Source organism: Chamaea fasciata, unplaced genomic scaffold (genome assembly GCF_029207755.1).
Source record: "Chamaea fasciata isolate MVZ Bird 193981 ecotype frontalis unplaced genomic scaffold, bChaFas1.0.hap1 SCAF_5, whole genome shotgun sequence".
In the NCBI taxonomy this organism is placed as follows: domain Eukaryota; kingdom Metazoa; phylum Chordata; class Aves; order Passeriformes; family Sylviidae; genus Chamaea; species Chamaea fasciata.
Genome location: NW_027094090.1, coordinates 43530797 through 43542437, shown reverse-complemented (window position 1 = coordinate 43542437; position 11641 = coordinate 43530797). Strand labels below are relative to the sequence as shown.

General features: G+C 34.6%; 1 protein-coding gene across 1 annotated transcript; it reads left to right on the top strand.

The window, feature by feature from the left end:
- The first annotated feature begins 487 nt into the window (after positions 1 to 487).
- LUM (lumican) lies at positions 488 to 11456 on the top strand. The gene is made up of 3 exons (XM_066183364.1): positions 488 to 757; positions 3813 to 4709; positions 10477 to 11456. Exons 2-3 carry the CDS (start codon positions 3833 to 3835, stop codon positions 10629 to 10631), a joined length of 1032 nt encoding a protein of 343 aa, XP_066039461.1. The 5' UTR covers positions 488 to 757; positions 3813 to 3832; the 3' UTR covers positions 10632 to 11456.
- The last annotated feature ends 185 nt before the right edge of the window (positions 11457 to 11641 follow it).

Genomic DNA, 11641 nt, shown 5'->3' with positions numbered 1-11641 from the left:
CCATTCCTGGGATGTGTTTTTATTAAACAAACATACATTCAACCACTAAAGAAAATCTTCAGACCAAATCAATTCCAATGGTTTGCAGAAGAATCTTTGAACTCAAGTACGTAGTCTTGGAACTCAGTATTTAATGTGGAAAAGAGTATGATTCAAAGATAATTTTTGAATCTGATCCTTCAGCTAAAGTTTTTATTAAGGATATTTTACTGTGGTCATAAGATAGTTAAAGAAAAAGGCAGAAAAATGAATGAGTCACTTGGCTGAAGAAGAACAGCAGCATTGAGGTCTGAGTGCTATGTGTTAGCTCATGTCTAGGAGTATAAAATAAGTTGGAAAACAAAAGCCTGTTTGCAATTTATTTTACAGTCTAACATGTTTTCCCTCTAAAATACAAAAAAAAAAAAAAAGAAATCTTGTATAAACCTATAGCCTGCTGACTTCCTCAGGTTTGTGAAATATCATTCCCTGATCCCACAGGAGGAACAGATGGGTTGTCCTTGTACAAAATATGGTATCCACCTGCACTTCATTAGAGAGCTGCATTTTTGTACATGCCACACCACAAGATCACCATGATGACATAGCAGCTTCAGAGAACAGCGTGACTAGGGCTTTTTTTTTTTTTTTCCCTCTTGTAACACAGAGGATCTGGCAGACTTTTACCTCCTGACACTGTTTAGAGCATATATTGGTCGATACAGTCTCTTATTGCATCTGCTCTGGGAATTAAGGAAAGCAGCTTGAAGGCAGTAAGGTAAGTGCTGCTGCATGCTTTAACCATAATGTTCAGCTGTTTAAATGTAGCTGCAATGGGAACATGAAAACATGACAGTATAAGTTTGCCAATTTGTAAATTGAGCACAAATCAACAGTTGCTTAGTCGATTCACTTTCTCAGTTCCCTTAAAACAGCTTCACGTATTTTGTACATCAGTGATGCAATTTTTTCTGTCCGTTTTGTTCTACATTGGAATATGATTTGACATAGAGTACAAAGAAGTTTGTAAGAGTATTCACTGATTATTTTTTTCATTCATAATATTAGTGAGAGCTCTGCTCCCCATTCACTAAATCATTTTGCTTCATTCTACAAAAAGACAATGTACACTGATATTTAAATAATTAATGACATAAACAATTAGAGGGAAACAGTTTAAATTTATAATTAATTTTACAGCACATTTTAAATATACTAGTGAAACTTTTTAAAAAACATGTAATCTTTTGCAAACTGTGTAGGTAGTTGAACTACAGAATTAAGGTTGATTGACTGTTAATTTTATACTTCTTTTGTTTCACAATACCTTAATAATTAAGAAAATATAGATAAGGTCAAAAATAGTTTGAATAGTATTTCTACCCTAATGTAGCAAGCGTTTTCCCAAAATCTTGGATTTACTATTTAGTATGTTTTGGCAAGTTGCCTGAGCAACTTCACAACTATTTTCACAGGTATTTTGCAACAAAACTGCTTAGAACAGGCACAGACAATTAGTTAAAGCATGTTTATGTTGTAAGATAAGCATATAAGAATGTATCCTGATTTTATCTTTGGTATTCCTGTAGTACAGTGCAACAAATAAGCATGATCTATTAACCTTTTACACTTCTGACAGTGAAACATTCAAATACCTGAATGAGAAATGTATGAATAAAACAAGTTAAATAAATTTCCACTTCACTTTTTTAATGTCACACACATGCCCATGTGCCCTTGAACTGCAGAATTGTCACATAAATTTGGAAACATTTTTGATAAATTAATTTAAAACACTTGCTATCTAACATTTTAGTTACCTTCAGGGTTCTGCAGAGCACTAAAACTTTGTACTCTAATAAAGGACTGTAAGACTATGATATCAGTAATGAAACTTAGCATTATAAATATAATTTGAAACTAGAAAAAAACCCAGAATTTGAATCTGAAATGTCAATGTTATTTTAAAACGATAAAATTAAGGAAGTGTGTAAAAAATGTCACAGTAAGGCCGAAGAGTGTAATCCAAGGAGTTAATTACACTCTTTTTTATACTTTGAATACAGAAGCACTTGATTTCCTCTCTTTAATGCTTAGCATCTAAATAAGACTGGATTTTGAGATGAATTGTGTTACTTCAGTCTTTGCTTTCAGATGAGCTGTACTTATTTACACCAGCAGGGCACTAAAGGTCGAGCTCATGTTCATGTTGCATGTTCTCATGCTGTAATGAAAGACAGGCAAAGAAAATTACACTGACAACTAATACTTCAATGATTATCCTGGTGTTTGTAACTAGGTAAATGTGATGGATTCAACACCACAGAGATCATATACAATCAGATTTCTTTTTCAGGGGATAGCAGCTTAATATCTAGCAATGAGACTTTATGGGTTATGGAGTGGAGGTAACATAAGAACACTTTTTAAAAATTCTTCGTGCTGTACTGCATGAGATCAATAGGCCCTGCCTAAATGAGACTGTTATCTCACTAGAGTATTATGTGGCTTTTAAGTCAATAGAAGCAAAGACATTTAGAATTAGGGAAAGTTTTGTAGCTATGGCCCTACACTTTAACATGTTAAAGTCCTCTGTATAACAATTCCAATAGCAAGACTAATTTACTCTGCTGGAAGATTGCCCAGATCTGAGATCAATGTCTTGTGGTGTGTTTACAGGCTTCACATACTTTCTGAAATTCCTTGAGAGAAAAAAAGGTTTGAAGGATTTTCTTAATCCTTTCATTCTCTGAACAGTAATTAAATACTTGGAGCCTTGTCTTGTACTGGTGAAAATCAAAGTAAGCTCACTGACTTTATTGATCCTAGACCTACTTTTCCAGCAGAACATCTGTCTAGCCGAGTAAGAGTTATAAGCAAGATACTAGTCTTCACAGATTAATTGGCATCTTGGGGAGTATCTGATGAGAAAGCTGTGGCCTTAAAAAGTTAAGTGATCCCACTTATACTGAATCACAAACATCCCCAAGCGCACCAAATGTCCTTTTTCTGTATGTGAACTGAAAGATTAACAATGTGAAAACCAGTGTTCTATTGTTCAATTGATTTAGAATGGGCACAGCCAACACCTCTATTGTACAGAGAATTTGCAAAAACATTTTCACTGTCTGAAACTCAGTCATTTCAGGTCCACTGTCAGATTCACTCATTTCAGATCCACTGCACACATTTGCAATACTGGTTGTTTGGCATGTTAAAGATAATATGCTTTATATTTCAATTAGTTTCTTCTTTAGGTGACTATGAGACTTAGTGGACCATGCTTTACAGAACATAATCCATTAGAAAAAGAGCTTTCAAGCTACACACATCTTAACACACAATGCATGAGAGCATTACCCTCAGTTTTAACAACCCTGTCTCCTTCAAACTTAAGTCAAAAAGCCACATGTTTAGACATGAGACAATTCAGCACATTAGGAATGGTTGATAGAATTTAAATGGTGGAACTGCCTCTGAACATGGCCTTCAGCAAAACTGAAAACTTCTGTGGCAAGTTTAAAAACCTTGTACTTCAACATCTTTCTTGTGACTTAATCAATGAATGCAGAAAGATATGAAGAAAGTTTTACTTAAAACAGCAAAATAGGCAGCAATTTTGCATTACAAAGGAAGATTATACAAGACAGAGGCAGTAATATAGTAGTAACAATGTAATACTAATAACCCAATATTTTTTTTCTTAATTAAAAACTTTAAATAGGAACCATAATCAGTTTTTAATTATAATTTTTATGTGGTAAAATTTCAGATATTGCTGAAAGAGATAAAGAATTAAAGTTATATCTTGTTTATTCCCTTTCACCATACAGGAACAAGACACATTAGAAAGATGACTTTAAACTCCCTACCTATCTTTCTGCTGTTGATTAGTGGCATTTTTTGCCAATATGACTACGGTCCTGGAGATGATTATGGTTATGATCCTTTTGGGCCATCTGCAGCAGTCTGTGCCCCAGAATGTAATTGTCCTTTAAGTTACCCTACTGCCATGTATTGTGACAATCTCAAGCTGAAAACCATTCCAATTGTACCAAGTGGAATAAAATACCTATATCTTCGAAACAATATGATTGAGGGAATTGAAGAGAACACATTTGACAATGTAACAGACCTACAGTGGCTGATTCTGGATCACAACCGTTTGGAAAATTCAAAAATTAAGGGAAGAGTCTTCTCTAAACTAAAGAACCTGAAGAAGCTTCACATTAACTACAACAATTTGACTGAAGCTGTTGGACCACTACCCAAAACTCTAGATGACCTGCAATTAAGTCACAACAAGATCACAAAAGTCACACCTAGTGCACTTGAGGGGCTGATGAATCTGACTGTCATTCATCTCCAGAACAACCAGCTAAAAGCAGATTCTATTTCTGGAGCTTTTAAAGGCTTGAATTCACTTTTGTATCTCGACTTAAGCTTCAATCAACTCACAAAGCTACCAACAGGACTGCCTCACTCCTTGCTCATGTTGTATTTTGATAATAACCAGATTTCCAATGTTCCTGATGAGTACTTCCAAGGTTTTAAAGCCCTGCAATATTTACGTTTATCCCACAATAAATTAACAGATTCTGGAATACCAGGTAATGTCTTCAACATCACATCACTGGTTGAGTTGGATCTCTCCTTCAATCAGCTGAAAAGCATTCCAACTGTCAGTGAGAACCTGGAAAACTTCTACCTCCAAGTCAACAAAATTAACAGTAAGTTAAATTTGCACATATTCATTAATGTTTATCACAGACTGATGACCAGTGCAAGTATCTGAAATAATAGATGAACCAGTCTGAAAAAATGGTACCGGTTAGACTATTAACATGCTGAAATTTACCCTACAGTTGTCCACATTCATGTTCAAAGACAGATATTTACCCAATAGCCACTCAATATATCCTTAAAATGAGAAATTTATGTCTTCATACTAATGTGGATTTTTTTCCTCAAATTCTCATCTTATGTAAATTAGAGTAACTCCATTGAAGCCAATGGGGTTTTCTTATACAATTCAGAAAAAAACTGAAATTTTTGATTGGTGCAAAAGATGTTCAGAAATCTTAAGTGGACACAAAGAGAGAGAAGTCAGGTGAGGATCTGACTATGGTAACTTTTAAAGAGCTGGTAGTCAAAATGCTGGAGGGAAGAGAAAGAGAGAAGACAACAAATTCATAAGGTAGCAGGCACAAGATACTGTGAAAAAAGATACATCAAAACTGTATTTGTTTCTTTCCTCCCTTGCCTCTTGCAGTATCCCTCCAAACCTATCTTGAAATTCAAAGAGCTGCCCCTGTTCTTTTTTTTCATTCCCATTTCACACATTATATGATCAACTGGCAAGTTTGTCTTCATTCACATATGATTTGAAAAATGTTCCTTCTGAAGTCAAGAAATGCCACACCTTGCATGAGACCATGAAGGTTTCTGCTGAGACAGAGCTTGTACAAGGCTGTCCCATTCCTGGGTTGACGAAGAGGTATTGCAGAGCTGGAGAGGCCTCACCAACATGTCAGAAGTTCTCCAGCTGTACCTCTGTTGGTGGCAGTCCCTGATGGAGAGGGAGATATGCCAAATGTAACTGTGGTTCTTCTAGAGGATTTATATCATCTTGTTGGTTGACATAAAGTAAACCACAAAATCCTCCCTGGTGTTTGCCTACTTGTATCTATCAAGGATTAACAGCATCAGTGTGAGCTACTCCATACATGGCTAACTCCACTGTGATGTAGCCTCTAAAACCAAATATTTTTAGTGCAGATCTTACCAGACTGAGGGCAAGACATTTTGAAATGTTTTGTATTTACTATGTTTCATTTTTCTCAGTGGCTTTTTTTCCTAGTGCATCTCAGTTTCTTGTTTTGATGAGGGAAAACAATGAGTTTATGCTTCCCACCTAAGGCCCTATATACAGCAACATGTGAAACTCTACCAGATACTCTGCCACTTCTAAAATAGTTAACAATGATGATTTTTTATTACTCATGAGACATATGAAGCACTTTGCCCTGCTTAGAATGATCCAAGCCTTCTGCAAGATACCCAAGTACCAAGCTTGGCTGCCATTCACTTTTCCAACGATATCAGAGTCAAGGACTATGACAACAATTTTAGCTTTTCCAGGAAAGCTGCTTTTCAGGGCGATGGTGTGGGGAGTGAGTGTTCATCAGCTACTACTACACTGTCATCACGACCCTACGGACTGATGAAACAGAATTATGATGTACTGCGTTTTTTTTTTCTTTACCATAAAATCTAGCAGACTTCAAGCATCAGTATTCTCAGCTACCTAATTTCACAGGTGTAATATATAGTTCCCTAAGATGCTTATTGACAATGTGGGATAAAAATTGATTAGAAATAATCATTAATAAAGGGCAATCAAAGCCCTTGGATTTCACCATTCATGACAACTGACCTACAGCTGTGAGTGTCTAGTCTTTTGGAAAATTGAGTTGATTGATCTGTGATTATTTAAGCCTCAAACCAAAGACAAGTCCCTTTGTTCAGTAAATTATTATAATATACCAGTGATTTGTGAAAGGATGACTGTAGGGCCAGCTTTCATTCCATACGATGGCCTATGGTACATATATGCAGTGAGAGATTTCTGTCTAAGGAGTAATGATAATTTGTCCTCAAATCTACAAAAGGTGTTATCTTTCAGTTTATGCTTACTTAGTTTGAAGTTTTCATTATACTGAGACCCAATATAAAGAAATTTCTCTAAATTTCTTAACTTGCTATGTCTCCCTTTTTCTCAGGTACCTTAAAGCTTGCAATTAACATTTATATTTATCTAAGAAAATGTAATCTGGTTCCAACGTTGTTGATATTATTGGAAAGAATATTTTTCTAAATTACTGTCCATGAGTTTCACCATGGACTTGCTACTATCACTATGCATTGTCATTCATTTAAAAAAAAAAATCTGTTTGAGAAATATCCGAATTTGAGAGACTATAAGTTTTTTGAACAAGAACTGATGAATAAACATATAAAAATATATAGCAGAATTGGCTTTTCCTTAGTATGTTCTGTTTCCCTCTGTATTGCAAGAAGCAGTGGATGAAGAAGATAGCAAAATGTTAAGAAAACAAATTCAGAGTAACTCCTCTGATTTCTAACTAATAAATTGAAGCACATCCATTATATTGATTATAGTGTAAAATCTATAGTTTTATCTACTCTATTGATGCTCGTTGGATCTTCAAGCTAGAATAGGTCCATGGAAGATTTAGAAAAGCCTTTGCTTTCTCCATACCTCAAACTTAAACTGCAGTTTCTAAATTGAAATACCTTTAGGATGCCATTAATACTGTCATATACACACACATGCACGTACACAAACACACACAGACACAGAGAATTTTATTACAGAGTCCTCAAGACAAAAAAAAAAAAAAAAACAACTCTGCAGGATGACAAAAAAAACAAACCAAAAAAAACCTCAAAAAACCAACCAAACCCACAAATAAACCCTAGAATCTAGGAGTTTCAGTGAAACAAGAAGAGGGTCCATGTTTGGATGGCTTTCTCCATGTTTCATCTGTTCTTGTAAGGGATTAAGGAGAAAATTGTTACTTCCACAAGAAACCCCAGGAAGTAATGGGGTTACTCCACACAAATGGAGTATGAAAGGAAATATCAAAACGTTCCAGAGGTCAGTTAAGAGACTATATATCGAATTGTGGAGGTGCTTTATGGTTTTTTATTTGGCTAATTTTATCTATTCCCAAAGGAATTTTTTAACATGACCTGTCTAGAATTGTTTCAATGTGATTAGTGGACAACAGACCAACAATAATGACTATGGGACTTCAGATCCTGTTAGGATTACCCACTGTACTGTTAGATGCAAATCCTATTTTCATCCAATACTTCTTATTCTCTCAGTGTCTGATTTATACAGGAATTCTGTGTTAGGAAAATATGTGGGGAAAATTGCAGGTATATTGTCTCTGAACCTTAATTTTATAAATTCAGGAAGACATTTTTTCACCTGCAACATTAATAAGTGTAACAAAAGAGGAAGTAAACTACTGAGATATTTTATGCCACAGTTCTCCAGTCTAAAGGATTGCAGTTCCCTGTACAGATCATACAGGTAACAGCTCATCAAATGCACTCACAAGACCCACCACTTATTTTCTGCTAGTAGAGACTGCAACTAAAATGAATTATTTTTTAATGTGCTTTTAACAACTGAAAATTATATGAAGAGTATAAAAAACTGGTACCTACATTCCAGCAATGTGCACCAAATATTGGAACAAAATCCCACTGAGGTCCGTGACTGAGTTCATCTGACTTCTGTGAGGACAAGATCTCCATCTACTTCCTAAGCAGTTTTAGTCTCACAAAGAGTCAGCACAGATCAGAATTTTGTTATAACAGTTAAATTTTGTGGTTCACATATATTAAGTATATGTCCTTTGAGTAGTTAACCGTCTCTCCAGCTTGTACAAGCATATCTTCTTTTGCAACCAAATGTCAGTATTTATGTTCAAGAGTAACAATATGGGAAAAAAGGACCTAAAATTTAAATTTATGAAGTTCTTAAATGTTTGTTGTCAGCAAAAATATACTTACTATGTCATTTCTGAATGACAAGAAGATGGAAAAAATCGATATTAGAATTCATGTTTATCTTAAACTTTAGAAACTACACTCAAGTTACTTGAAGAAAACTGGAACTAAATAGTCAATGGTATAGCCTACAGCCCAAGAAAATGTGTTAAAATCTCAGGAATCTACATTTTCATTCAGCAAAATTCCACACAGACCATCCTATGAACATCTCTCAGATCATATGACCTTAATGAACAAAAATCATTAGTTTGGTTCTGCTGGTAGATTCAGAAGAGTATCAGAATTGACTTGGTCTTAAAATTTTGCTATATTACAATATGGACTGCCCAAAGGATGCATTCATCTCTCACACTTCCAAAAGAAGGCTGCACACTACACAAAATCTAGGAAATTGCTTTGATCTGCTTTAATCAAATTTAATCAAGATCTGACTTTTAAATGATATTTCCTTAACTCCTACTCAAAACAACTTATTTTGTAGAAGGTACATGAATCTTTAGCCACTCCTGACATCATATCTCTGTCCAAAAAATTATCTAAGCTGTCATGCTCTAAAGAGCTGCCTGTACATTTATACTGAAGTTACAAAAGCCATGTTTCGTTACTGATAGAAAATTATTGTAATGCAGGTCCTGGAAGAATCCAATTAGAAGAATGTTAACCCAAAAGTTTATGAGAAAGTATGAAAGATACTTCCTCCACTTCCTTTAGTACTACAGTTTGATCATACTTAGACAAGTTAGGTATCCATGTAGAAAAGACACATAAGGTGACCTATGAAAGGTAAATCAAATGGCATTTGATTTTGATAATACTAACTTGATGTCTCAGAAATTATGAGATGTATGAGTTTTTTGACCTTTTAAATTATTTTCTGTGTGAATTCATCTGATGTCGGTGTTCTGAAGAAGACGTATCTCAGACTGCTTCTTTAGTAGTTACGGAGCCTTTTGATAGACTAATCCTCTGTCTGACTCAAAGGAAACACAAGTGGGAATGAAGATCCTCTTTGCAAAATTACACAATATGGTATGCAGGAGACATCAGATTTATTCACATACATTCTCTCCTGAGGGTAGATCTTCTCTGCATGAAAGAGGTCTATAATATGGGTATGTGTGTGCTGTGCATACTGAGCAGAGAACTTCCGTGATACTTGTAATTTCTAGCTTGCAGTTAATACACATCATTGGATAAAAGACAGATTTCCTTTCAAGATTTATCTAGTGTTAGGTGAACCAAATAATACCTCAACTGAAGAGAGACCATATATAACACAATACATAAATTACAATAAATATAAATATTTTATAAGTATTTTTTTTGCATTCATACTCACTTTCTAATCTTGATGTGGAAAGGTTCAACTGCACAATTTAAATGTAAAACTCTTCTCCCACCCTTCTTCTCATTCTGAAACAGGTAAATCAAAATGACACATAAAAAATACACACGAAGTACACAGACACCCATTGGAATGCCTATTCTTTAGGGTAAAGCTGTATAATGGTTTCAATTTCTCCAGAAACCTTATATCTCTCTTAAAAAGAGTGATTTTTCCTTTTAGCTAAATGCCAGATTAGACCTCTATATAAAATCTGAAGTCTAAAAGTCATATTTGTACTGGAAGAAAATGGAATTTGAAAAAATCAGTCTTGAAATTCTGAAACTCACAACAGAAGGAATATCTCCCAACACAAGTCCCTCAAGTTCCAAAAAAAATTAAAGGGATTTATGTCAGTGTAAATGCAAAATATTAAAAATAGTATAATGAAATAAGGTCACAATTTCCAACTGAAATTAAAAAAAGAGCAGAAAAATAGTGCTTTTCTCCTATTTGTCCTAATTATTCATGTTTTCTTCTTATTTCTGTTCTGTTTGCTTCAGAGTTCCCACTGAGCAGCTTCTGTAAGGTAGTTGGACCAATGACCTATTCCAAGATCACACATTTGCGCCTGGATGGAAACAACATCACTCGGGCTGACCTGCCACAGGAGATGTACAACTGCCTTCGGGTGGCCGCTGAGATTTCACTGGAGTGAGATACCTGTCATCATCCAGCTCTCTTCCAGGGGCAGGAACTACAGGAACAACACACCATGATAGTGCTTTAAAATTAGGATATGCCTTAAAGCAAGTGTCAATCTGCATATTATTCATTCTGTTTGTTAATATTTAGTGTGGACTCAGCTAACTTAAGGGAACATGTGCACATTTTTACAAATGTTTCTATTTAGAAAGCACAAGAATTACCAAATCTGGTGCAAAATATGCCCTTTTCTGGCTAGATGAGTTGATGAAAAAGATTCAACTTCATAAAAATCTATATCCATGCATGCAATAAATGCCAGCAGGTTCCAGACTCACAGCGAAGTTAGGTGGGATTCATTGTGAGTTACAGTGAGCAGTACGAGCTGGCCTGTGTCAATACAAGATTCCTGTCCAACTTTCCTAATTATCGTGCCTTTTGTATATTGTTACCCATTTCAAAGGAAAAAAATGATTTACCGATTTATGAGCAATCTAAAATTTGTGAAAATATGTGTTCAGAGCCGATGACATTGTTAAATTAATGGAATATGTGAAAGATAACAAGGAAAAAATATTCAGGTTTAACAATTGTTTACTCTTCTTTTAGTCATGCTTTCATTTAACTTTCACAGTAAGATTTTTATTCATTGCTGGTATAATTGTTGTTTCAAAATAAATCATATATACAAATATTTTTATTCAGTTATTTGCATGCTACTTTTAACCAGACTGTAGAAAATAAAACATATCAAATAGTGTCCTTTAGTCCATATCATTGACAACTATGTTTCTTTCTTTTATAAAATGAAAAAATAAACCAAGTTAAGACAAGAAAATCTAAGCTATTCTATTATTATTAAAATTTGTTATAAGGTTAAATAATCTTTTTTCTCTAATTTGACGTTTCAATATGTTTGTACACAAAATATAACATGTGCCACTACACTTGTGTTGGCCAATAAATCGATGCCTTATGAAGTTTGCAGTAAGAGAATCATGGCACTATGAAAACGTGCAAATT

Excerpts from the sequence above, each read along its gene's own strand:
- LUM (XM_066183364.1), top strand. The coding sequence starts at position 3,833 with ATGACTTTAAACTCCCTACCTATCTTTCTGCTGTTGATTAGTGGCATT. Across the intron at positions 4,710-10,476 it reads CCAAGTCAACAAAATTAACA|AGTTCCCACTGAGCAGCTTC; the intron begins GTAAGTTAAATT and ends TGTTTGCTTCAG.